General features: G+C 40.1%; 3 protein-coding genes across 16 annotated transcripts in view; 1 reads left to right on the plus strand and 2 right to left on the minus strand.

Annotated features, from left to right (window-relative positions):
- ATXN3 (ataxin 3) overlaps nucleotides 1-4,011 on the minus strand; it is a 33,268-nt gene extending 29,257 nt beyond the window's left edge. For 7 of the 12 annotated variants that reach the window (XM_033419029.2, XM_033419010.2, XM_033418969.2 and 4 more), the window contains exon 1: nucleotides 3,879-4,011. In XM_033419029.2, coding sequence (XP_033274920.1) covers nucleotides 3,879-3,902 — 24 coding nt within the window. In that variant the 5' untranslated portion in view covers nucleotides 3,903-4,011. Of the gene's footprint in view, nucleotides 1-3,611; nucleotides 3,850-3,878 lie in introns of those variants that run through there. The other 5 variants (XR_007475863.1, XM_012531399.3, XM_049706586.1 and 2 more) reach the window with 2 other exon arrangements.
- A 5,267-nt stretch (nucleotides 4,012-9,278) lies between these two features.
- NDUFB1 (NADH:ubiquinone oxidoreductase subunit B1) lies at nucleotides 9,279-14,674 on the minus strand. 2 transcript variants are annotated; one of them, XM_033419086.2, is made up of 3 exons: nucleotides 14,511-14,674; nucleotides 10,326-10,470; nucleotides 9,279-9,388 (listed from the first exon to the last, which is right to left on the minus strand). In XM_033419086.2, the coding sequence occupies exons 2-3, from the start codon at nucleotides 10,463-10,465 to the stop codon at nucleotides 9,352-9,354; spliced, it is 177 nt and encodes a 58-aa protein (XP_033274977.1). In that variant the 5' UTR covers nucleotides 10,466-10,470; nucleotides 14,511-14,674; the 3' UTR covers nucleotides 9,279-9,351. The 2 variants fall into 2 exon arrangements, with proteins under 2 accessions (XP_033274977.1, XP_033274971.1); XM_033419080.2 differs by having other exon boundaries at nucleotides 14,419-14,668.
- A 70-nt stretch (nucleotides 14,675-14,744) lies between these two features.
- The window catches only part of CPSF2 (cleavage and polyadenylation specific factor 2), a 31,610-nt gene continuing 18,899 nt past the window's right edge, over nucleotides 14,745-27,455 (plus strand). The window contains exons 1-6 of one of the 2 annotated variants that reach the window (XM_004262347.4): nucleotides 14,745-14,900; nucleotides 18,549-18,609; nucleotides 22,878-23,059; nucleotides 24,147-24,306; nucleotides 24,386-24,491; nucleotides 25,503-25,632. In XM_004262347.4, the coding sequence (XP_004262395.1) occupies nucleotides 22,911-23,059; nucleotides 24,147-24,306; nucleotides 24,386-24,491; nucleotides 25,503-25,632 (545 nt within the window). In that variant the 5' untranslated portion in view covers nucleotides 14,745-14,900; nucleotides 18,549-18,609; nucleotides 22,878-22,910. Of the gene's footprint in view, nucleotides 14,901-16,284; nucleotides 16,364-18,548; nucleotides 18,610-22,877; nucleotides 23,060-24,146; nucleotides 24,307-24,385; nucleotides 24,492-25,502; nucleotides 25,633-27,455 lie in introns of those variants that run through there. The other variant, XM_033419062.2, reaches the window with a different exon arrangement.

The raw sequence follows: 27,455 nt of genomic DNA on the forward strand, positions 1-27,455 counted from the left end.
ATTTATTTATTTTTGGCTGCACTGGGTCTTCGTTACTGTGTGCGGGCTTTCTCTAGTTGCAGTGAGCGGGGGCTACTCTTCGTTGTGGTGCGTGGGCTTCTCATTGTGGTGGCTTGTCTTTGTTGCAGAGCATGGGTTCTAGGTGCACAGGCTTCAGTAGTTGTGGCGTGTGGGCTCCACAGTTGTGGCTTGCGGACTTCTAGAGCGCAGGCTCAGTAGTTGTGGCTCACGGGCTTAGTTGCTCCGCGGCATGTGGGATCTTCCAGGACCAGGGCTCGAACCAGCGTCCCTTGTATTGGCAGGTGAATTCTTCACCATGCAACCAGGGAAGTCCCCCAACCACTTCTTTCTCATCAAACTTTAACCAAAGTTGGACAGAAGTTCACTTTACTATAGTCAAAGTTCAGTGGTATTGAAATTTCATGATTTCAAGCCCAGACTTTATTGTGTTGGGATCCAAGGATGAACAAAATGCATCTTCAGTTTTACCAAGATATCTTACAAAACCACCAAGGGTAACTTCAACCAAATCATTCCCTCACTGTCCCCAAAGTCTTCAGGACCTCCCTGTAACTAGTTCAAATTCCCAGAGACACTACTGCCTCCAACTGAAACTAGGCATAAACCCAAAGGTGTGCTCAGAAATGGCGTAACTGGGGCCACACAACCTAGCAGCACTTGTTCATCTCATCTTAGTAAGAATAAGGTCCCACCCCTTATTATGAAGTTTGGCAAGCACAAGCATCTGAATAACAACAGTGGCCAGCACTTGTCCAGCACTATGTGCCAAGTAGCATTCTAAGCACTCATAACGCTGAGCCAGACACTTCAAAACCCTCAAATACAGCGGAGGAAACTGGAGAACAGAGATAACAAGTAACTTGCCCAGGATCATACAGGTAGTAAACGGCAGAGCTGAGATTCAAACCCGGGCAGAGGTTTCAAGTCTGTACTATTACCACTTCCTTAAGCCACTTATTTGGAACTTGGTGATTCTTAAACTTCAAATATCCTGAAGATGGTTAAGAACCACCAATCACAAAAAAAAACATAACGAATGTCATAAAGTCAAATCTCAGCATCTTTCCAGTATTTTCACTAATTTTAAGTATAATTCCAACAAGTTTGGCTATCATTCACAGCTGTAAACACATAAAAGTACCAATTCAGATGGCACAGTAACCTCACCAAGAGCAGTCAGCAACAGAAGGGATAACAAAAACGACAGAAATCAGGCACCAGAACTAAAAAAAAAAAACCCAAACAACAAAAAACTCCAGCAGTTGGTGGCCATATAGCACTAGGGTTTAAGTTAGGGATTGGCAAACTCTAGCCCTTGGGCCAAATTCAATCTGCCCCAGGAGCTAAGAATGTTTTTTACATTTTTAGATGGTTGGGAAAACACACACACACACACACACACACACACACACACACACATAAGAATATGTGAGAACATAAAAAACCTGCAAAGTCTAAAATATTTAGAGAAGGACTTCCCTGGTGGTGCAGTGGTTAAGAATCTGCCTGCCAACGCAGGGGACATGGGTTTGATCCCTGGTCTGGGACGATCCCACATGCCATGGAGCAACTAAGCCCATGCACCACAACTACTGAGCCTGCACTCTAGAGCCTGCGAGCCACAACTACCGAGCCTTCGAGCCACAACTACCAAGCCCGCACGCCGCAACTACTGAAGCCTGTGAGCCTAGAGCCCGTGCTCCGCAACAAGAGAAGCCACTGCAATGAGAAGCCGACACACCGCAACGAAGAGTGGCCCCCACTCACTGCAACTAGAGAAAGCCCGCACAGCAATGAAGACCCAATGTAGCCCCAAAAAATCCTATTTTAAAAAATAAAATATTTACAGAAAAACTTGTTTACTTTAGATAAATAGCACCATATACATCTTAGATGCTCAAGAAACACTCTTGATTCATTCAAATATTTATTGAGCACCTGTTATGTGCCAGGCACTGGGGATATATCAATAAACAACTGTTGAGTTTACATTTTAATTTAACAAAGGGCACTCCAAGAGACAATTCTGAAAATGGAGAAACCAAAATTCCAAGAGGAAGTGGTTGCAAAGTCCTTTGTAGTCAGATAACCCTACATGCACAGCTTCCCTAGGGCCAAAGTTGGTTCTCCGGCTCTCCAAACCCAGGACCTAGAGTTAAATGTATGTGGAGGAGGGGAAGGGAGTTCTCTGGAAAATGTCATGTTGAGCTCAAACATTCCCAGAATGGTCAGTGTATGAGATGGACAATGGGCCCTATGGTTACAGGTGCTTTCCATACTATTGAAATATGCCTGAAGAACTTTAAGTCTTCATTTGCTAAGTACCTATAAGTTGATAAGGGTAAATGTGTTCTTGAAGTAGGTTTAAGTCTACATTCATGCTGATAATTCAGAGTGCCTGCTTTCAGGTAAGTAGATTTTCATTAGGCTAGCGTCCAGCTTCTTTTGATCCCATGGTTAAGCAGCTACCTTGGCTGAACTCTATCCAAACTAGGTACCAATCATTATTGTTAAAAAATATATATTGTATAATTCTCAGGAAGTGATGTGCACAAATTTAAAATCTTCAGTGTTGAACCATCTGGTCCTACAGCAAAGCTTTTGAAAATCAGTCATAAAAATATGCCCACTCGAGGTTCTCTTCATCCAGTCTCCTTAGCCAAGCAGCTAAATTTCTCTTGTCCAGGATTCATATAACATGTCAGTCAAGTCAAAAGATTGGTGATAACCGTACCACTGAGACCTTCCTCACCCACACATAAAAACTGGTCTATTCTAGTACCAAACTTTCTGAAATGTTTTCTATAGAGAAAAGCATTCCATAACAATTTGGTTACATTTATACTGCACTTCCTTTGTCTTCGATTGCTTTATCTGATTGCTGTGTGTGTATTTTTAAATGGACAAGTATTTAACAAAACAAAACTCCTTCGCTCCTACTAAATAACAGCCTCACCAGCAACCCTTTCTAAACACGAAACTATTATGAAACAAGATATGTGACAAAGTTGTCCTGAGGAAGGTTTCACTCACACCCAAATGATTTGATAACTGCGAGAAAAGACGAGTTTCTCCACATGCCACAAACATTATCTTCAAGCGCATGGTCATGGAAGAATCAAAGCAAAACAGGCTAGGCAGACAAAAACAAAATTATTCCTGCCCACTCTTAATACCTAATAAGAAAGCTGGCCTCCTGATCAGGAAAGATGCCACTACCAAAAGAAACGAAACCCAAACATCTCATAACAAAAACTCTTGTGACGACTTCCCAGTTCAGGGGCGCACTGGGTTTCCTACTTCACTTCCTTAAGGGTCACGCCCTGCGTGGGACGAGCCAAGGTCCCTGCCCCCGGGATGCTCACGGACCCAGTGCAGAAGGATCTGAGTGTATGAGAAATTCCAATTTAGAATTGAGGAGCCCAGAGAAGGAAAAGTTAATTCTTCCAACGGGTAGGACTGGGAGAGCGGGGTGGAGTTGGGAAGGGTAGAGGGACGTGTCCAAGAGGTGACTAGCTAGAACCTAGGGAGAGTGGGGGAGAGGAACTGGAGGACTCCCACGGAAAGTGGAGAGAAAGCGCGGAAGTCACCTCCTCTCTCGTGCCGCCGGCCCTGCCCTTATTCCCTGCGGGCTTCCCAGACATCTCAGGCCCGGGTCTCCTCCGGCTCCTCGGGCACGGGCCTTAGGGTGCAATGGGGGCATCGGTGAAACTCCCCTCCAGGTGAAGCTCCTCCCGCCCGGCGAGATCGGGATGGGGGCATCTCGGGCCCCACCCAGCTCCCCGGGAGGCAGCGATGCCGCGCCCCACGCCCGCCACCGCGCTGCAGACAGCTCCCCACCGAACGCGGACACTCACTTTTTCATGGAAGATGGACTCCATGTTTATTTGTCTGGAGCCAACGGCCCCCGCGCCGAACCAACCCCCTCCAGCTCCGCCCCCAGCCCGACCCCTCCACCCAGCATGCCCCGCCCTGCCTCGTGCCACCCCCGCCCACGTGTCTCGTGTAGACCAATCACCCCCGAGGATGCGAGTCACGTGGATCGAAGAGGCGTGAACGCCGGGGCGGTAAACTCCGGAGCACGTGACCTTTGTAGCGCGTCCTCCCATCTCCTGTTGTGCCCCCGGCTGGAGGATGATGCAGCGCCCCCTGCCGTATGGAGGATCATCTCCGCTTCCCACTCATTGCGGTGGATTCTTAGGCTTCAGGGGGATTGGATAAGGACCACCTGAATTCTATGTTCTTTTTGTTTTCTATTTTACCTTGTACTTTCTTTTTATCGCATTTGCATACAATTATTTAATATCTTTCTCCTCCTCCTGCGCAGAAATTCTCATTACATCCCTGAATACTGAGCACTTGTGTAAAATTAAGAGTTAATATTTACGTAGGGCTTACTGTCGGTGGGCACTCTTGTAAGTGCTTTGCATGTATTAACGAATTTAATACAGCAAACTTTGATGTAGGCGTTATTATCCTTATTTTATACATGAGGAAGCTGAGGCATGAAGAGATTAAGAACAGCACAACTAGATAGGTAGACAGATAGTTTGGCTGTAGAACAGAGAGCTGTTGGCATAAAAAAGGGAACTGAAACCACAGGAGTGGATATAATCATCTTGGAGAAAAGGAAGAGACTGAGAAGAGGATCTCACAGAGCCCTGAGGGTAGAGAAGGCATAGCCTAGGAGAAGGGAGGAAAAGCAGGAAGGTGTAACGTATGGAAGCCCCAGGAAGGAAATGTTTCAAGGAGCAGTCAGTGTCAGTTGCTGCCCAGAGGTCCAGCAACATAAGGACTTACAAGAGCCAACTGAACTGTGTTGCTATGGAGACCACTGGTGACCTTGGTGAGTGCAGGTCCAGAGGGACAGAAGGGGCAGTGGGAGGGAAGGAAAGGAGACTGCCAGCGAGGACCAGGTTCTCAAGGGCAGGATTCAGTAACCATTTATCCAATGTCTCTGCATATACAGTCCTGTATTGGAAATACAGTCCTGTATTGGAAATAGTCTGTGTTCTTAAGAAATTGTGGCCTAACTGGGGAAAGAAACCATGGTCTCATGAAGCAAAAAATATGCAAACCAGTTTTTCTGATTTTTTTTTTTAAAGAAAATGTGTCTGTATAGAGAAACATGTATTTCTTTTTTCATGCATATGCATTACAAATCTCTGGAAGAATATACAGAAAACCCAGAGGTTACATGTTTGAGTGGTAAGGGAACTAAGGCAAATGGGGAAAGAGTGGGAGGGAGACTTTTCACTGTATACAATTTTGGTCCTTTTTTTTTTTAAAATAAATTTATTTATTTATTTATTTGGCTGCGTTGGGTCTTCGTTGCTGTGCGCAGGCTTTCTCTCATTGCGGCGAGCGGGGGCTACTCTTTGTTGCTGTGTGCGGGCTTCCGGGCTTCTCATTGTGGTGGCTTCTCTTTGTTGCAGAGCACAGGTAGGCATGCGGGCTACAGTAGTTGTGGCACGTGGGCTCAGTAGTTGTGGCTCACAGGCTCTGGAGTGCGGGCTCAGTAGTTGTGGTGCATGGGCTTAGTTGCTCCGCAGCATGTGGGATCTTCCCGGACCAGGGCTCGAACCTGTGTCCCCTGCATTGGGAGGCGGATTCTCAACCACTGTGCCACCAGGGGAGTCCCTAGTCTTTTTTTTTTGAGCTAATTAATGTATTACTAATTCAGAAAAAATATGTGATTTTATTCATTTCCTGAGGCTGCTGTAGCAAATTACCACAAACTTGGTGACTTAAAACAACAAAATTTATTTTCTTATTCTTCTTGCAGCCAGAAGTCTGAAACCAAGGTGTCAGCAGGGCCATGCTCTTTCCAAAGCCTCTAGTGGAGAATCCTTTCTTGCTTCTTTCAGCTTCTGGTGGCTCCTGGTGTTCTTAGCTTGTGGCACCCTAACTCCAATTTCTGCCTCTTTCTTTACATGGCCTTCTTCCTTCTGTGTCTGTTTGTGTCCTCTCCCCTTATAAAACACCAGTCATTGGATTTAGGTTCCATCCTAATCCAGAGTAATTTCATGTTGAGATACTTAACTAAATACATAAGCAAAGACTGTTTCCAAATAAGGTCTTTGGTTCTGGGTGGACTTGAATTTTGGAGGGTAATGATCCAACTCTCTACAGTGACTAATTGCTTATTAGGATGTAAATGACCCCAAAGGACCATATAGTTTTGTTCATTTAGCATGTAGAACAGTGCTTGGCAATATTTCGTAATGTTGAATTACTACTAATCGTTTCGTTAGGCCTTCCGACCTATTGAGTATGTGATTAATAGCAAGCATCATAAAATGAAAAGATCAGTGCCTGGAAGTCAGAATGCAAATTCTGGGTGTGGCTTTGCCATGTGTGAGTTGGGTGCCATGTGTGAGTTGGGTATTAGATTTGTTGCATTTCCTATTCTGATAACTCCACTTGATATTCGGCACATCCCAAACTTGAACTTCGTAAGTTAACTCGTATTGTTCCTCAAAACTCAATGACCGGGTTTCCCTGGTGGCGCAGTGGTTGAGAGTCTGCCTGCCGATGCGGGGGACGCGGGTTCTTGCCCCGGTCTGGGAAGATCCCACATGCCGCGGAGCAGCTGGGCCCGTGAGCCATGGCCGCTGGGCCTGCGCATTCTGAGCCTGTGCTCCGCAGCGGGAGAGGCCGCAGCGGTGAGAGGCCCGCGTACTGCAAAAAAAAAACACAAAACCAAAAACAACTCAATGACCACACTCTCCAGGAAGCATCCCCGGCTCTTCAACTAACTTAAAAGTTCCTGTCCCTCCTCTGAGCTCCTGTATGTGCCTGTATCTTACTTGGTACCTTTTACATAGTATCGTAACAGTTTGTTTGACCATACATCTTTGCCAATACCCTATAAATGTCTTGATGGCAGGGTCCATGTCTTATTTGACTTTGTGTATCTTGTAGTCAATGGCTTTCAAATGAATTAGTGAAGCTAGCATCTGAGAATCATTCTTGATTCTTTTCCCCCCATTCTTCCACTTCACATTTTGTTCCAATCAGTCCTCAAATGTGCATGTTCATGGCTCTTTCCTCTCTGTTTGCTTTGCTACTGCTTAGCCTTCTTGGTCTCTTGTGTATTCCAGGTCCAGGATCTCTGAATTGGTCTTCTGATTCCAGCTTCAGTATGTTTAATTCATAGTGCTGTCAGTGATCTTTCAAAAATGCAAACCTCACCAGTTTATCTTTGTCTTTACAAATGGAATGTTACTACGTATCAGGCACTGGGACTATAACCATGAGAGAGACAAACAGTCCAACTTTCACAGAGCTTATATTGGGGGGGGATCCTTAAATAATTAGACGATATTACTCTATTTGAAATCTTTCAGTGGCTTCCTATTGCTGGATTAAAAGGTTCTTTGTGCTCTGGACCTGTCTGGCTTTATCTCCTGGAATTCCCTCTGCTCCAGTCACACCAGCTTCCCTTGACTTCCAGAAAGTCCTCTGAAGAAAAGTCGTTTGTGCCACCACTATACCTTGCACCTGCCTACAATAAAACCCTCATTACAACACACTGGACTTACTACTTTATATGCCAGTGGACTATCAGTTTTTGAGGGTCAAAGGAGTCTTACTCTTTATAACAAGGGTTGGTGCATAGAAGTGAATAAATGTACAAATTTTGGGGGCACAGACAAGTATTACAATAGTTCAGTAGGAGACAGTGATTACTGAGCCAATCAAGGAGTTCCTAGAGACAGAGGACATGAAATAGATGCACTTCCAGGAGACTTCTATTTCACCTTGGACAGTTCAACTTCTCTCTAAATCTACCTCATTGAAATTTTATGTTAACAAGCAAGATGGCACAAAGTTATATCTATCTTCTTGAACATTGTCTCTTTTAAACTGGCCTAAATTTTGTTACCCCAAACCAAATAGTTGAACAGAATTTCAAACAACTGAGATTTTAAAATTTATGTGTGTCATCTTAAATGTCCTGAGTTCTGAAAAGAATCAGTGATAAGGGAGTATCATTTCATTGTAATTTCACTTCTCCTAAATTCAAGCTTACCTGAAACAGAATTTGCTTTCCAAGAAGAGGTAGTTGAATATAACAGATGACATATGTATATACCCAAGAAACCATCACCATAATCAAGAAAATGATTCCTCCAACCCCTTCCTGGACCACTCCCTGGCAACCACTGGTCTGCTTTGTGACTATGGTTTGCAGTTTCTAACATTTTATATAAGTGGAATCACATAGTGTGTGCTTTTTGTCTGGCTTCTTTCATTCAGGATAATTAATTTGGAATTCATCTATGTTGTATCAATAGATTTCTTTTTATTGCCGAGTAGTAATATTCCATTATATGGATTTAATACAGTTTATCTATCCGTGTTGATGGACATTTGGGTTGCCTCTAATTTTTGGCTATTACAAGTAGAGCTGCTATGAACTTTCATGTAGATGTCTTTGTGTGGACATATGCTTTCTTTTGGCATATATGCATTTCTTTGAGGTAAATACCTCAGAATGGAATGGCTGGGTCGTATGGTAGGTGCATGTTTAACTTGAAATTGCTAAACTGATTTCCAAAGTGGTGCAACTTCTGGCAGCTACATTTTCCATTCCTGCCAGCAGGGTGTGAGTTCCAGTTGCTCCACACCCTTGCCAACACTTGGTAAGATCAGTCTCCTTAATTTTAACCATTCTGATAGGTGTGTAGTGGTTTCTCATTGTGGTTTTAATTTGCTTTTCTCTAGTGACTACTGATTTGAGCATCTTTTCACGTGCTTGTATGCCATTCTCATATGCCTTTTTTGGTGAAGTGTCTGTTAAAATCTTTTGCTTTTTAAAAATCGGGTTGTCTTATTAGTAAGTTATGAGTTTACATATTCTAAATATAAGTTCTTTGTTGTGTGTATGTTTTGCAAATATTTTCTCCTAGTCTATGGCTGCATTTTCATTCCCTTAACTGTGTTTTTTGAAGAAGTTTTAATTTTGATAAAGTACAATGTCTTGGTTTTTAAAACTGGTTCATGCTTTATGTACTGTATTTAAGAAATCTTTGCTAAATTCAACGTCACTAAAATTTTCAGCTATTGATTTCTGCCAAATAAAATCCTAGCATTATCCTTTTAGAGTGCCTTTGAAGAACATGTTTGAAAAAATTTTTCTGAAAAATTGAGCCATATGATTCAGTGATTATTTTTTAATTACTAAGTGTCTGTTATTTGAAATGGGAAAGATTATTTCAGCACAAAAAGAATCACACTTCAAAGTCTTCAAATTAAGTAATGAATGTGTTTTTATTTCTCTTATAATTTAAAAACTGTGAACATTCTGTAATTCAGCAGCAGCCTTTATTTCCAGGTGACTTCTTCACTGGGTGTTAATTCCCTGCATGGAAAGAAAAAAAAGGAAGAAAAAGCAAAAGTGTAAATAAAACTTTTATGAGAGGATAAAAGGGAAAGTCAGAAGAATATGGATTCAGTATTTCATATTGTATTAAACTGACCCATTTAAAAGTTATGAGATTCAACATATTCATTCTATTCTCTCATGATTTTAAACTTTTACCATCTCTTCATTTTTCCAGATTAAAGAACTGTAATTTCTTAGTCTATCTTTATATGAAAGCAATTATCCTCTCAGTGAGTTCATTTAATGTTTTTTATATTGTTTCCAGCTCATTTTATCTTTCTTGAAATCCCTGGCTGGAACCTCCTCTACACAACGCCTTTGGCTGCTGCTTGGTTCTCTTGTCCCTTGAGCTTCCTCCTGCCTGGCTGCACAGTCAGTGGCAGACACCCTGTCTTGCTAACTCTAAGTCTGGTGCCATCTCCAGAGACACAGTGGGACCAGGCAGCTGCCAGGTGCTATTTGATCACCCAACCACCATGTCTAAAGGTCTCAACCAGTGTTGCTGAGAACACAGCACCAAGCCACAATTAGTGCCATTGTTTTCAGCTACATCATGGCCTAAGTAAGACAGTGTATGATCATATATGTTAAAGTACATAGGGGAGGCTTTGGCAAGCTGGTTTAAGACTGTTTCTAGGTTAAAATGTACCCTGACTTAAAAAAAAAAAAAAAAAAGACTTTCAAAGATGTGAAATAGCCTGTTCAGAAACTAAAGACTTACTTACATTCCAAAAGTAATCATAGAGTTTTGTCTAAGGATTAAGCAACAAACAAGACTACAAAATACTATCACTTAAAACTAAATCCTCAGGGGGGGAAAATTACCCCTTCTGTTTATTTTGGCACAAATGACATTAAGAAGAATACTTCTAAAACCTGACTGTTGGTTTAATAAAAAAATACAAAAACTAACCTTTTATATAACAGACTCTTGTTCTGGAAGGCAATTAGCTTTTCATCATTCTTTCTGTCTAGGTAACATCCAACGACAAATCCCACAGGGACAAGTATATGTACCCAGTGGTCACGCACAATCTGAAGTAAGTTCATCATGAATGCTATAAAAAAAAAAATGACCAGAAATATAACTGCCTTTGAAGTATCTTTTAAATCACATCTGAAACAGGAAGGATATAGATGTTAAAAGCATAATAAGCCTCTTTACATTTGTTTGGCATCAGAATGTAGTATACTACTTAAAATCTACTTGATGAAGATTATATAGGTACAATGATTAGTATAAAAATTATACTGCACTGAAGTCAATTTACTACTTTTATTTCTAGCTCCACCAGTGATCTGATATAACACAGGAATGGAGAGAGTATTAAAAAAATTCTACCTGCAAAAGCTGAGTATTTGCACCCTCCTAGTATTGATTTAGAACCTTTACATTTGTAAAATATTTTTAGAACCTCTCACAATGGTAAACCAAATATAATAGTATTTTGTCAGAAGCAGAATTCTTTCAAGCTGTAATTATTGAAAACTATTTTTTTTATAACTAATTTTTGAAAGGAAATGAAAACATATGAGAAATTTTTAAAAATCCTATTGAATAATGTCACAACAGATCTGAATATCAATTAAATGACTCTACAAAACATATGGGGACAGAGGAACTTACTTTTGTAGAATGACTACTAGGTACCAGAGCCATCATATAGTCCAATATATAACACGAAACATTGTTATCGTTATTTTACAGGTAAGAATACAGTTTAACCCAAATAGGTATTACGTGTAGATCTGGAATTCAAACTCAGGTTCATTCCAAAGCTCTAGCTCCTTCTATCATATCCAAATGCCTCTTGTAGAGAACCTTCCCCTAATTGATATTTATGGTACTTAAGACTTCTTAAGTGTTAAGAAGAGTTTCTAAAAGGCAGAAGAGGAGGACTTCTTCATAGAAGATCTAGAAGTCATCATATGGAAAATGAATTTGCAGTAATTCAATAAAAACACAGCTGAATCATCAATTTTCTGTAAAAATTTGTATCTAAAGATGAAATAAAAATACATATGTATGCACATGAATCTATAATAAATAAATCCTATATTATGGCTGAGAAGACAGGACAACATCACAGAAAGATAATACATTACTGCTAACAAAAGGGCTTAGCACTGAACTCTGCTAGGATTATGTAGACTGGATTCCTGCTGCTCCTTCTAGGATACTGGTTCTCACACACATTCTAATTCTTTATTTCTCAAGCTTTACTATCTAAAGGCACTGGGTTAGGAAATAGACATGAAGTTAAGTCACACAATTACGACATACTGTCTTTCACAGAGTGTAATATTACACACAGCAGATTCCAATCTGAATATCACTGACCTAGAAAATTATGATGTAAGTAAATGAGATGTTTGAAATAACTCCCCAGCTGATTTGCTGCAAATAGTTCTTGGACATATAAATGTAAGTGTAACCAATCTTACCTTATTCCTAGAAGATGGTGGTTCTCTTAGCATTGTACGTTCCCTAAGTAGCATTATTTGCATTTAGATCCTTTTAAGTGTTAAGATAAACATTTAGGTACTTTTTGTGATTCCGGTCAAGTTAGCCACTTGTTTTATAAACTTGAGCCAGTCAAGTATGGGAATAACAATGCATGCCTTAATCAAATGATGTAACCTGGAAAGCACTAAACTACAAAATACTAGACAATATAGGTTTCTAGAGAAGTCTGGGGGTCATCTATTCTCCCACCTGTCCTTATTAGATTCTTCAAGTTTCTTAAGAGGTGTCAATTCTAACACTCAGCACAGCTGACTGTAAGATAACTGTATTTAACCAACAAAAAAAGTAATTGCTGACTCTCAGCCCAAGACTTTTTAAATAAGCCCATGGCCACCTGTGGGCTATAAGCCATTACTGTTGGCACTCCTCTAACAGGGCCAGAAGGCAATTCTGTCTGGCTTTACTCTAAGCAGAAGAGATGAGCCAAGACCTTGAGACTCCTGCTGTATACAGGCTCTCACAGAGACTCTACAGGATTCAACTACCATGATGGAACCCTGATTCCATCCCAAAGACATAAATGGCAAATCTTAGCCCCACAGGCATTTCATATTACAACTGTACAGTCTACTACTAAGTGGACTTTGGGACCCAGTGGCACTCAGCATAATTTATCCTGCATATGTCACTGCAAAGACAAAGGGATGACCAGGGAAGACAAAGATTGATAGACATAAAAAGTGAGCAAGAATGATTCCCTAGAGAAAGGATAGGAGGGGGAACGTAGACAGGCTCCTCATCACCGGCTCAAGACAGTAAAATGGCTTCATCTGACGGTCAAAGGGTAGCAAGCACCTGGGCCAATCTCTAATGAGACAGGTCTAGGCTTGGATAAAGAGTGACATCCACATGGGTGCCCTCAACGTCACTGTACATATTATTAGTGTCTTCTTTATATGAAGATCTCTCAAGAAAAATTTTCTTTTTACTTCGGAACTGGGGAGTAGCTATGCTATTCCTGAAACAAAACAAAACAAACTAGTTTTTATCTTATGGACTTAGGGAATTGAGTAACGGATGATGTATCCTTTGATACCAAAATGATCCAAAATTTTTTCCCTACCTTTAGAAAGAGCTGACTCTTAGAGTACTCTCTGTAAGGCATGGTTCTTAATGCTTTTCACAATCACCAATTCATGTAATCCTCACATTACTATACACGTATTAACTAATACAATGTCCCCAATGCAGTAGGAATATTTTTTTCAGATGAGGAAATCCAGGGACAATCAACTTGCCTAACGTCACAGATGCAGTAAGTGGCAGACTGGTATTAAAACCCAGGCAGTCTGGATCCTTGGTCCAAGCTCATAGGTGCTTTACTGTCTCTTACAGTAAGTATAAAGGTCAACATTTATATTAACCTTACTTTTGGCTTTATCTCGTTTTTCCTAATAAGGACATAACTTGGAGATATCATGAGTTTGGTTCCAGACCACCGTGATAAAGCGAACATAACATAGAGATAAAGCGAGTCACAAGAATGTTTTGGTTTCCCAGTGCACATAAAATTAGGTTTACACTAGAGTCTATTTAAAGTGTGCAATAGCATTATGTCTAAAAATACAATGTACATACCTTAACTAAAAAACACATTATTGTTAAAAAAATGCTAACCAACATCTGACAATGCAGGGTTGCCACACACCTTCAGTTTGTTAAAAATGCATTATCTGTGAAGCACGATAAAATTTGATATGCCTGTATTACCTTTTCTTCAACCCAATTTTTTTCCGCTTAACTCCTAAAAAGAAAATTGTATATAGTGTGCATTTTTGTAAGCCCCTCTGAATTCACGCTGGAATAATACAGACGACTAGACATTAAAAAATAAATTCTACTCTAATTAGTCCCTACAGCACTTTATATGTAGTGATCAAAAAGTGTCGACTTAACCTATAAAAAGCAGTTCTGGATGCATGGAGAAACGGAACTCCTTGAGGTCTGGAACCTCGTCTTAACGACGTACACGCCCGAGAAATCAAGCATAAGTATTACTTTTTTAAAAATTAAGTTTTGAAAAAGTGTGTATTTTGTGGAATGGTCGGCTCAAGACGGTTGGAGACTTAGAAGAGAGCAAGGTTAGCTTCCAATCCTCAATAACGAGGAAGGCAGAACTCTGAAACTTGGACCAATCGGAGATGCTCGCGAAGAAGCAGTCCCTTCCCCGCTGCAGCCTAGGAGCCGTGAACCTAAAGATATTTTTCAGTTAGGGCAGCCTCAGAGTACCCGTTCCCAAAGGCGCCAGGCGGGAACCGTGAGCGCAGCCGCCCACATCAAAGCAATCCCCATATCCTCGCCTTTCCCTCTCTCCTTCGCTGGAAGCCTCGGGAAGGTGGGCCGCTGCAGTCTCGGGGAGGCCCAGACCACCCCCACCCGCAGGTACACGCCGCCGCTGAGGGCTTTCCTAGAGGTGCACCCTCCCCGCCTGAACAAAGAGGACTCTCGCCGCCTCGACCTCCCGAGATCCCGGACCCACCTGAAGCCTCGGGAACAACAACGAGACCACGACCTAGGGCGGCGGTGAGCCCAGCCACCGGCGCCGGCGGAAGCTGCGGCCTCGGTACCCACCATTCGCCGCGCCTGCTCGAAGGAAGGGGTGGCTCCGATAAATTATTCCTCTTCTTCCTTCACTGCTTGACTCTTCTCATATTTCTTTTAGCTTCAACACATTGTAAATTCTTTAAAAATAAAACTTCGGCCCCAGGTGACGAGACTCTGTGTAAATGCCACCTCCTTCCTCCAGCTTAGTCCCTCCCACCCCCGAAGATGGTATCACCCCAGGTTTCCCCGCCTCCGCGGATCTCCTCCAGTTTCAAAATGGCGGCTGCCATTGAGGGGCTTCTGTTGCATGATCGTCACCGGCGCTGCTGAGCCAACCTCATCTTTTCTCGCTCTTGAACCTGGATGCGACTAAGGGTTGGGAAGGGCAGTGGACGGCGTTGGGGGAGGACTGACGAGGCAAGTGGGGGCGGAAGAAAGCAGTGCGCCTTTGCATGGGGGAGGGAACGTCTCGGCCCTCGGGGAGAGCCTGGCTCCGACTCCGACCCGGTCTCCGCCGCGGACGTTCCCCCAGGGTTGCGGGTGCGACTGTCCTGGTCGTTTCTGGCAGAAGTGTTCAGCGAGGGAAAGAGAGTGACTTCTCCAAGTGTCTAAAGCTCTCGGTCTTTTGTGGCAGTTCCTACGATTCACTCCCAGACTCTCCTTTCCTCCTTTTTCCTGTTTCCCTCCGGCCTTTCAGTCTCTCGTCGCTGGAGGAGTTAATCCGACGCCAGCTTTGGCTTCTTAGCATTGTGGCTACCTTGTTCTCAGCTTCCTCGCTCGGGGTCTTCCCGTCATTTCGGGTTGAGAGATCACGAGACTACTGGGCACAAAGTAGGCGTTCTTTTTAGTTAATCGACTCCAAAGACCTTTAAGACATTACAGTGCTTTGTTAAAACAGCCTCGGCCCTCCGCACCCCCCCGCCCCAGCATCTCCTTTGAGCGCTTCCAGCATCATTACTCTATTTACGTGCTCTTCAGTAAACAGGGGGTCAGAATAATTTTAACTCCGGCAAGGCTGGCTTCCTGTGACCAGGCGAGCCTGCGTTATCATTGCCCATGCCCTAAGTTTTAATTTTAGAACCCCTTTGACCGTGTTGTGAAACCCGTGCTCTCCCGGAATTGACCAGAAGGAGACTTTTCTCACTTGAGCTCCAGTGCTAACCCAGACTCTTTCGTTTTCCCGTAGATTTTGCATGGTTCCCCTCAGTTGTCATCAACATGCACGATCGTTATTGAGAGAGCAATTAACTGATAGATAATTAAGGCGAAATGGTATCCGTCAGAAGTCACTGCCGGGAAGGAATTTATAATATGGTGAAGGTTCATTCCTTTCAGTACACATTTATGTTGCTTTGAGCGCTGTGCTTGGTATTGGAGTTAAAAAGATTCACTTTTACTCTTCCCCCATACGTTTAACGTCCATTCAGCATATATTCTTTGTGCCTACTTGTGCTAGCTAAAAATAAATAACATTGCCTGGAGACACCAAAATAGCTTTATAAAGGAGTAAATATTTGAGTTGGGTCAGGAAGGGTCAAAAGGAATGTACTAAGCTCAGGAGAAGGTCATCCGTGGCTGCAGTACAGAGATGCAGAGACTTGAGAAGTTTTGGCATGCTTAGGGAGAGCGGGAGAATGAATGCGCTTGAGCATGCAGTGTAAGGGCGGTTGCAACAGGGAGATTGAGGTAAAGTTGTGAAGGACCTTGCTTTCCAAGGAAGGTGTTTAGATTTTAATCGGTATTTAGCCGGAAGTCAAGGACTGCTTTGCACAAGGAAGGGGCATGAGGAAATTTATTTTTTAGGGTGGTCTCTCTGATAGCTGTGTGGAAGATCAACTTGGAACAGGAAAACTAGATGAGAGGAAATTGCAATCATTCAGGTAAGGTAATGAATGCCTCCTTTGAGGCAGGATAGTAAAGGATGTCAGACATTTCTGAAATATCAAATAGAATTCAACTGGTGGCAGCCAAAATGGTGATAAGAGGGTGACTTCAGAATTTTTAGTCTGGGAGACTAAGTGGTTGGTGATACCATTAAATAAAGCCTAAGACATGTACAAAATAGTATGGTGCCAACTTGCACTTTAGGAGTGGCAAAGCACAGTGCTCTACAGTCCAAAACATTGATTTTAGATTCTAGAAATCTCTGCTATTACAGTAGCCTCTAGCTACATGTCGCTATTGCACACTTGAAATTGTGGTTAGTTCGAATTGTGTTGTGCTGTAATTATAAAATACACACTAGATTTTGAAGGCTCAGTACCAAAAAAAATCTCAATAATTTCTTTAATTATTACATGTTGAGATGATAATATTTTGGATATATTGGGTTAAATAAAAGTAATTTCACCTGTGAAACTTCAATGTGGTTGTGAAAAAATTTTTTAATTATATATCTGGCTTGCATTATATTTTTGTTGGACAGAGCTGTTCTAGTCTAGACTAATGATAGAGGGATTAGTGAGGAAGTGGGATTTGAGCTGGGCCTTAAAATGATGATAGTCAATGGTGATGTCAGAGCAGCTTGCCAGCTCCCTCCATTGCCAGTTAAGGCATTCAGGTTCTGCTTTTTCAAGCAGTAGGAGGTCTTCAGAGATTTCTGAGCAAGGGATCCTAAGTGCAGGGGTGTTTTGGAAGATTAATCTGGTAGTAAGGTATACGTTGAGATGAAGGAAGGAAAGGCTGGAGGCAAAGAAACAGAAACCGAAATGTAAGGTAATGAGGCTCTGTATTAAGGTACTTCCAGTAGGAATGGAAAGGGAATGATAAACGTACAAGGCATTCTCGGGGAAATAATCAGGAGTTGGTAATAGTCTGTTCAAGAAGTAAAGGAAGGAATAAAACAAGGAGTGTTTCAAGCCTTGGTTATTTAGATAACAATTAAGAAGTCATGTCATAGAGTTATAAGGTACATTTGAGTCTAAAGAAATTTAGTCTCAAAATAGAACCAGCAAAGTTGAAAGGAGGAAGTGTGCTGCTAAATACCTAAATACTCTCTTTTTTAATCTCCTTGCTTTCTCTATCTTCTTTATCTAATCATGTACCCCAGCTAGTTTTTCTAAAATACAGAACTACCTGTATCACGTCATCTTACTTGATAAGTGATCTTAAAATGTCTCTCTGTTGCCTGTTCTCTGTTCAACAATTAGAACTGGGTCCAAAGTTTCTAAGGCCTTTCATTAGCTGGCCCTTTTCTATTCATTAGGACTTTTCTTTAAGTTTTTGCTTATATGAAAGTGTGCCAGGCTACTTTTGTCACTGGTACTCTAAGTTTTTGTTTTATGCCTTTTATCATGTTATTCCCCTGTTTGAATAGCTTTTTCTCTTTGTCTCTTTCTGCCCACGGCCTACCAGTCCTTACCTATCGAATAATTTATGATCCCACCTCTTTTCTGATTCTCAATAACATAAGCTAATGTCAGTTTTTAAAATCTTATTTCCTAAGCCGCATATTTCAGCCCCTGATTAGAGCCAATTTCATGTTATTTATTTTTGTCTTTTATTATCTTAGTCCTATTTTTTTATGTAAGTTTAGGCTTCCTAAAATTATGACAAATTTATTATTTATTTATTTATTTTTCGCGGTACGCGGGCCTCTCACTGTTGTAGCCTCTCCCGTTGCAGAGCACAGGCTCCGGACGCGCAGGCTCAGCGGCCATGGCTCACAGGCCTAGCCGCTCCGCGGCATGTGGGATCTTCCCGGACCGGGGCACGAACCCGTGTCCTCTGCATTGGCAGGCGGACTCTCAACCACTGCGCCACCACGGAAGCCCTACAAATTTATTTTTTTTTAACAAAGAATCATATAGGGACTTCCCTGGTGGGCCAGTGGTTAAGACTCTGCGCTTCCACTGCAGGGGGCACTGGTTCCATCCCTGGTCAGGGAACTAAGATCCTGCATGCCTCGCCACACGGCCAAAAAAAAAAAAAAAAAAAGGAGCATATGTTATTCTATTTGCTCAGGTTTTCACCTTAGGGCAAGACATAGACGTTAAATACTGTAATTAAAAACAGAAGTAAATCATTATACCGCATTCACGAGACTCTTATTTCTTTATTTTTTAGATTTTAAAGAACTCTTTCTTTGAATTCATGGTGTTTCATCCTATATACGACTGAGTTACCAGTAAGTAAAGACTGTCTAATAAAGATACAGCTTTATTATATTACAAGCAATTGTAATAAAAATCTTTTCATCTATTGAAATCTGGGTCTGTCTGCAAAAAAGTTTTAACATGAGCTCATTCAGTTCTACCTGCAAGAAGCTTTGTATTTTCACTTCATACTCTAAATAAGGAAAGTGGGGGGTAAGGTAGATTTGAGTAGGAAAAGTTTCTCTTAGGCCATTAATATAATTGTGGTACAGGGAGATTCAAGTCCTATCCAAAACTGTACTTATAAATATTTTTAATTTTTCATTTTTCATCAGATAGAGAATTAGTATCTTTGTATATCTCATACCTTACAAATAGGAACACACCAAGTCAATATATTTTTTTAAATTAATTAATTAATTAATTTGACTGCGTCAGGTCTTAGTTGCAGCACACAGGATCTTTGTTGTGGTGTGTGGGCGGGCGCAGGCTTCTCTAGTTGCGCTGCGCGGGCTCCAGAGCACACAGGCTTCTCTCTAGTTGTGGCATGTGGGCTCATTAGTTAGCGGCACGCAGGCTTAGTTGCCCCGTGGCATATGGGATGTTAGTTCCCCAACCAGGGATTGAACCTGCGTTCCTTGCATTGGAAGGTGGATTCTTAACCACTGGACCACCAGGGAAGTCCCTAAGTCAATATATTTTTAATTTTAACTTCTTTGTTTCAGTAACTATTTGTTAAACAACCACTACGTGTAAGATGTGCTAAAATAGTAAGGATACAAAAATAGATCAAACCTAGTCCTGCATTCAGAGAGCTCTCCCAAGCCAGAGGAAATACATGTAAATAGGTAGCTGTTAATGGTGTGGTAACAGCATTAAGCTCATTTAATACCAGCCATCTTCATTTATTCATTTAAGAAGCATTTACTGACCACCACTATGTGTTAGGCACCGTGGGGTGTTGGAATATAACTATGATCAAAATAGACCAAGTCTCTACTTTCATGGAGTCATTATTCTGGTGTGGAGGTTAAGAGGAGAGAAGGGGATGGACAAAGTGAGTAAGTAAATAGGCAGCAAGTGCAGGTGGGCACTAACTATTTTGAGGAAAATAGAAGGAAGGTACACATTATAGGATGTAACTGAGGTGGGGATGGACTTTAGGGTGGTCAGAAAATGTTTCTGAGAGAATAAATTTGAGGCAGGGAAAATAATAGCTCAAACTAGTTAGAGATCTTGGTGACAGTGGAGATAGAAAGAAATGCTTGAGAAATTATTATACTTGAGAAATACAATAGAAGTAAAAATGCAGGACTTATTGATGGATTGGATGTGAGCAACAAGTTAAGGAAGGAATCAAGGATGATGCCATCAGAGGCCAGATGGTCTTAATGCTGTGGGATTGGGTAAGATTGCCTAGAGAGAAAAGAGAAAAGAAAGTCCTGCTGAAAAGCACTGCCTCATTTAGAGGTTGAGGGGAGAAAGAGGTATTAACTAAGGTGAGTGAGGAATGGCCAGTTAGAAATAAAGAAAAACAGGAGAGGGTTGACAGAGGAGAAGAGGAAGGTGTTTCTGGGAGGATGGAGCTGTTACTTTTGTTGATTGCTGCTACGATTTCCAGTAATTTGGGACCACAGAAATGTCTGTTGGCTTCAGTTGTATAGAGGTTTGTCAGTGACCTTGATGAAAGCTCTTGTAGTGATAGGGTAGAGAAAGAAGTCAGATTTAGTAGTGTGAATGGGAGGTGAGAAAGTGGAGACACATCTGTGGACAAATATTCTGAGAAATTTTGCTGTGAAAGGGGAGTGTAGAAACGATGAAGCAGTTGCAGGGGATTGGAGAATTAAGAGAGGGTTCTTTTAAGTTGGGAAATTCTAGAGTATCTTTGTATGCTAATAGGAATGGTACATCAGTGATACGTTGATGATACAGGAGAAGGAGGAGATGACTGAAGAAGTTATCTTTAGAAGAGAAACGAGAGTGGGATTCAGAGCACATACAGGGGATTGGCCTTGGATGAGAGCTGAGCTATTTGTTCCTTATGATAGGAGACACAACAGTATACATGCAGATAGGTTAACAGGGTGTTTGGAAAATGAGGGGTTACTGTCTGATTACTTTTATTTTATAATTGAGGAATGAGGTGAGATTATCAACAGAGAGTAGGGTGGAGAGAAGGGTGCGTGATACTTGAGCAGAGAAGAGGAGATGTGAAATGATGGTCTCAGAGATGGAAAGTCAACCTACTAAGAAAAATCAGATTGATAGGTAGGACATAGTGCCTGTTTGAGATCTTTGGTCATGAATTTGAAGAGCAAATAGCATAGTTTTGTGATTGTTTTTTTTTTCCCCTTCTGGCAACATTGAGCTGCTGGAATAGACAAAGTGAGTCATTGGAATCAATGAGGGTTGGAATTTTGCCAGCCTCGTACAAAGAAGGATTAGAGCAGCAAGATACTTGAGAGTATTTTGCAAAATAATCATGATGGATCGCTGATCAATGGTAAGACATGAGTGGAGACAGGAGGGGGTCATGGACAGTGAAAAAGTAGTCAGTGATAGAGATACCAGTGAGGCTAAAGGATTTTTGCAGTGGGAATTCTAGAGTAAGGAAGAATTCTAGAGTAAGGAAGGTGGGAGTGAGAGAGGGAGATAGTTGAAGGTGATATTTTGAAAGTGCTGCAGCTTATTGGCCATGATAAGGTCATGGTTGTGACTGTGGTGGTGGGTAGCTGAAGTGAAATGAAGATTATTGGAGTTGAGAAAGTCAAGGAACTAAGAGGTCAGTATTGAAGCTACTCAGAGGAAGACTGAGTCAGGAACTAAAAGTCCTCAGTGAGTGAGGTCAGATTAATAGATGCCAGCAGTAAGGAAGAATAGGAAAGGCTCACAGTGAGCTGGCTGGGCAGCATGACCTTCAATGGGACTGGAGTATTTTGAGGAGGAAGAAGAAGACAGGTTGGAAGCTGCAGTGAGGAGGAAGGAGCACATCCTTCCTGCTTCGGAGGTCAGGGAGTACAAGAGGAAAAAAGGCCTCTTGAGAAGCCTGCAGGAGAAACTAGTTTTCTGTTAAGATTTGCAGGTGAGGAGAATGTTCAGAGAAGAGGTTGAAGTTCCAGGTTAGTGCAGTAGTTCCAGAGGGCATACTGAAAGGATTTCGGAGGGAGAAGAGGTAGTGGATTGGGTCCAATTAGATGTACACATCAGTGATTATGGATAACCTAGGAGTCTTGGATGTTTGGCTATGACCGAGGTAAACAGGGATGGGAGATATGATATGGCAGGATTAGCCCCCTGACAGCCTGTTAAGAAAGGTGGGCGGTTTACCTTAGTTTGTTGAGATGACCTTGGGCAGATGGCGAGGGATCGTGAGATATGCAGTGACCTCTCTTACTTGCGTAGTTAGCCAGGAAAGGCTAAAGCTAAGATCTGAAATGTAGCTGTGGAGTTGTACTTTGCTAATCAGTGTTTTTAATAACATCTGTTTAATAGCACACAAACTCTAGGTCCTAAATTCCAGTACATGTTGTATCTTCTTGAAATATGTAGTAGGCATCCTGACTATATTCTATCAAGTATGTGTTGAGCACCTACTATGTGTCAGGTTCTCTTTTAGAAATTACAAACATAAGGTGCTACCTCTGTTTTTCAGTTGCTCACATTCCAGTGCAAGAGTTCTTAACGTTAAACTCCCTGAAAAATACATGAATTTTTACATGTATATGGGCCTTTTCATCTTTTTTTAAGGACTGGGGGGAGAAGGAAAGGTCCATAGCCCTTTATCAGATTCTCGGGGGCGGGGGTCCCTTTATTTAAGAACCACTGGTCTACTAGTAGAGAAAGACCCATAAACTAATAACTGTAATGCGGTGTAATTACTGTCATCACAGAGCAAGATAAAGGAGGAAGAAATTTACCGTGAAGAATAGGTTCACTAATTTAGTATACATTTATTTATTGAGGAACTTTGTAGCCTCCATTCTAGGTAATTTACACATTATTTGAAATCTTCCAACATCCTTTTTATGTATATATTAATACTCATAATTTATAGACTAGGATACATAAGTGAGGAAAAGTTAATTAACTTGCCCAGAACCACATAGGAGTAGATTCAAATACGGGTCTGTCTGATTCCAAAATCCACTACTTTTCATTAAACCACACTGGGGAGCCACAGAAGGACTCTTTGTAAACAGGAGTGTGTAAGATTATGTTTGTACCTTTACGCTTAGCAATGATGGAAATAGGTCTTTAAAACGACTTTTATGTTTAACTATGTTTTTATTTCTATTGAAAGAACCTTTTGGATTGTTGTTATTGGACCGAAAAAATGACATCTATTATCAAATTAACTACCCTTTCTGGGGTCCAGGAAGAGTCTGCTCTTTGCTATCTTCTCCAAGTCGATGAGTTTAGATTTTTATTGGACTGTGGCTGGGATGAGCACTTTTCTATGGATATTATAGATTCCCTGAGGAAGTAAGTTGCTGTTAATATTTCCACACTTTTAGTAAATCAACTTCTCTTTTTTACACTGTTATACCATTTTGATGTTACACAGTATTTGCTTTTTTGCTCTAATTTAGTTGATAGTAAAATATTTAGTTTTACTTATGCTGAAGAGCCAAATACTGACTGTTTTTATTTGTGTAGTTTTGATTGACTCAAGCTGTGTTTATTGAAATTGAAATTCAGTGTTAATTGAACAATTAAGTTAATTGTTACTTGGTCGATGGAACTCAGTAGAAATTTTTGCACCCTAATTTTAGAAAAAGAGTAAGATTAAGTTTATAAGAATTTGAAGAGAGGAAAAACCTTCCTTGTAAAAGTTCTTCAGTCAGATCACATTAGCTTATTTTCTATTATCTTTTGATGCAATTCCTGTTATCTTTTGATTCAATTTGAGAACTGATACTTAGAATAAAGACCGTGAGATACAAAAGGATACTAATCCATCAAAGAAAAATTTAGTTACGTTAGCAGTATTGTACTAATTATGGAAGGAACCAGGACTTAAACATTTAAAACACTTAGAACTTGTAACAAAAAATTTTTTTCTTATTTTTTTGTTGATGAGAACATATTATTCATTGACTAATTGAAGTTTTACTATCATGAATATACTGTCAGTCACCATGCTAAAAAGCTGAGACAAAAATCCATAATAAATATGTGGCCTCTTCAATATCCTTTCCTTAACAATTTCTTAAATTCTAAGCTGAGTTCTTGAACTTAAATTAATAGTATACAAGATAGCCACTTGAAATCAGCTTATGTGTGGTGTCTACTGTTTCCCTTTCTTTTTCCTTTTTTTAAAAAAATGTGTCTAGACACTATATATTTATGTGCAACTTATACCATAGTTTTGATCTCTATGTAGGACAGGGGTAGTAATAATTGAAATTCATAGGTAACATAATTTTAGCTCTTAGTTTTTTTCTTTTACCCCAGCATAGTCTTCGATTCAGAGTACTGAGAGGAATCAGAACTGGCAAATTAATTTTGAGTATCCTGCCTTTACCCTTGGGAACAAGACTGAGAAATAGTCATTTTGATTGTGTTCTAGGCATGTTCACCAGATTGATGCAGTACTGTTGTCTCACCCCGATCCTCTCCATCTTGGCGCCCTTCCATATGCTGTCGGAAAGTTGGGTCTGAACTGTGCTATCTATGCAACCATTCCTGTTTATAAAATGGGGCAGATGTTCATGTATGATCTTTATCAGGTAATTTAAGCAATTAAAAAATTTTTTTAACACTCCTGCAGTGAGCATTTTTAACCTTTTATTTGTGTTGTTCTTTTAGTCCCGACACAATACAGAAGATTTTACACTCTTTACACTAGATGATGTGGATGCAGCCTTTGATAAAATACAGCAGTTAAAATTCTCTCAGATTGTGAATTTGAAAGGTAAAACCTGTTTCCAGTAGCAAATAATTGGACTAATGGGGTTTAAACTACTGAAAAGTACAAGGGGAATTTGTCATAAAAATTATAGGCACTATTGTCTGAAGAATAAAAAATTAGCATTTTTTCATAGGGAACTATGAAATTCCCCAAAGTCATTTGAATTTTAAAATATTCCAGACTATATTCTAACAAAATGTAACAGCTCAAGCCTTTTCACATTTAATTTGGGAAACACTTATTTAGTGTTTACTGTATATAGTGCACAAAGGTAAATGTGGCCAGATTCTCTCCCTAAGAGCTCATAGTTAGGTTGAGGACAGTAGATCAGATGTAGGTTGAGTAGCTCAGATGACTAAATGTAGTGATTGAAGTCAATGAAGTGCTATGGCAGCACAGAGTAGAACATGCCTGAATTCTAGAATTGAACATTAAAAGAAAATTGTCATTTAATTAGGTCAGGAAGTCATATATTAAGTATACATTTTTCATCTATAGAGAGAATTATATTGAAACATTCTCATAAATTTGAACCCATAAATATGAAAAAATGGCACAAAATGGACTCTGAAGATTAGCCAGGAAGTAACAATGGTCTTAACAGTTTTGCTTGTACTTGTTTTCTGTACGATAATTCTTTACCATAATGAGATAAGAATTGTCAATTTAGAGCTTAGCGAAGATGGAAACACTTGATAATTATGTGCACAATAGAAATACTAAAATTTATTAGTTCATGCTAAGTTATTAAATAGTAATGGCAGTCTCTAGCCTTCTATTTATCAGCACAAATATATCTGCAAGAATATATAATAAAATGACAAGGGTGCCTGCATAAAGGTATGGGGTAGCTGGGGGACAGGTGGGTGAGACTTGCATTTCACTGTATGCCTTTTTACTTTTGGATTTTGTATCATTGCATATGTTACCTATTTAAAAATAGCTAAAAATAAGTAACCTTTCTTTAGGGTTGTAAAAAGAAATCTGAGTACTGTTGTTATATTGTTGACATAGGTAAAGGACATGGCTTGTCTATCACACCTCTACCAGCTGGTCATATGATAGGTGGAACAATATGGAAGATAGTCAAAGATGGAGAAGAAGAAATTGTTTATGCAGTTGACTTCAACCACAAGAGGGAGATGTAGGTATATCAAGACAAAAGCTAATGGAAATGAATTCGTATTATTTCATTCTTTGGAGGGAAAATTAGAAACAGTTATTTTTTTAACTAGAAATCTAGAGCAATTTAAAAACATCAAACAGTGAATGTTTTCAGAGTTATTTGCATTGTAAGGGAAAAAGTTTGATATGAGATAAAAGACATTGTTTTGAAATTTACATGCAAATATCCACTTATAAAACAGATTTCTCTCTGGAGATGTTGCAAAGGAGATTAATTTTTGTACAACAAATTATATTTTATATGTTCTTGACCTATTTAGAGGAACTTTGCAGGTGGGGTTTTTTTGTTTTTTCTGTTTTTGATAAAGTCATTAATACCATCTAATATAACTATATTTAAAGTCAGACTCCCTTTAAAAGGGGACACAGTAGTTTAATTTTAAAACTTCATTTTGTACTTATAGCATTTCTATAAAATTGTTTTGGCTTCTTTTGTAATTTCTGTACATCAAGTACATAGCTATTCTATATTAGATTACAGTATCCTCAAGATCTTTTGTATCTTATTAAGAAATATTTAAGACGAATAAGTTGAATTTTAGGCTCTTGTAATCACAGGTTAATGAGGAAAGATGGGTATTTGAGTAAATGGTATTCAAACATTTTGGGAAAAAACTTGGTTTGTGTTTTTTTTTTTACCACATAATGAAATAAATTTCAGTTGGTTTAGAATTAAATAGAAAATGAAACAGTATTGGTGAGTCTGATCTCTTGATTTGGAAGAGACTTTGTAAGCAGAGAGGCAGTGGACCAAGTTGCAAAGGAAGACTGCTAGATTTGATTACATACAGGTTTAAAATGTCTGAAACAAACTAAATTAAAGACCTATAAACGAGGGAAAATATTTACATCAAGTTGAGCAAAGACTTATATAAGACCAGGTATTAATCAATCAAAAAGATACCAGTTGCAAAATGGACAAAAGTTATAAAGTCAAAAAAGAGAAAATTTAAATGATAATGATTTTTTAAATTAAATACTGTTAAAATTGTTTTTAAATGGTAGTATTCTTCTGGGAAATATTTAGTGAGTTGGTCATTCTTTCTGGCTGAACCTTTCTGGAAAAGGGAGAGCTTTCTGAAAAAGGGCAAACCTTTCTGGAAAGCCATTTAGCAATATCATATATTCTAATAAATACATTTCTAGGAATGTGTCCTAAAGAAACAACTAGAAATGCAATTGAAGGTTTTTGCAAAAGTTTTCTTTGACAGATTATTTATAATGGCAAAAAAAAAAGTAACCTAAATATCAATAAAGGGAAATGACCAAATAAAAACTGTACAAACACAACAGAAAGCTTTTATAATTGTTAAAAATCAGATTTAGAAAATGATTTTAATGTCATGGAAGAAAAGTAGGATATAGAACTGAGTATATAATCATATACATGGGATATCACCTTTGTAAAACACATATACCTATATACGCATAGAAAAATTTATGTACTTAGAAGATATACCCCAAAATATTATATCGATTATCTTTTTTTTTTTTTTTTGCGGTACGGGGGCCTCACACTGTTGTGGCCTCTCCCGTTGCGGAGCACAGGCTCCGGACGCGCAGGTTCAGCGGCCATGGCTCACGGGCCTAGCTGCTTCGCGGCATGTGGGATCTTCCTGGACCGGGGCATGAACCCATGTCCCCTGCATCGGCAGGCGGACTCTCAACCACTGTGCCACCAGGGAAGCCCTCGATTATCTTTTGAGTGATGGTACTCTGGAAGAGCTTAATTTTCCTTTTTTGAATTTACCAGATTTTCTTATCAAGGAACATGTATACTTT

The sequence above is a fragment of the Orcinus orca genome, chromosome 2 (genome assembly GCF_937001465.1).
Source record: "Orcinus orca chromosome 2, mOrcOrc1.1, whole genome shotgun sequence".
Classification (NCBI taxonomy): domain Eukaryota; kingdom Metazoa; phylum Chordata; class Mammalia; order Artiodactyla; family Delphinidae; genus Orcinus; species Orcinus orca.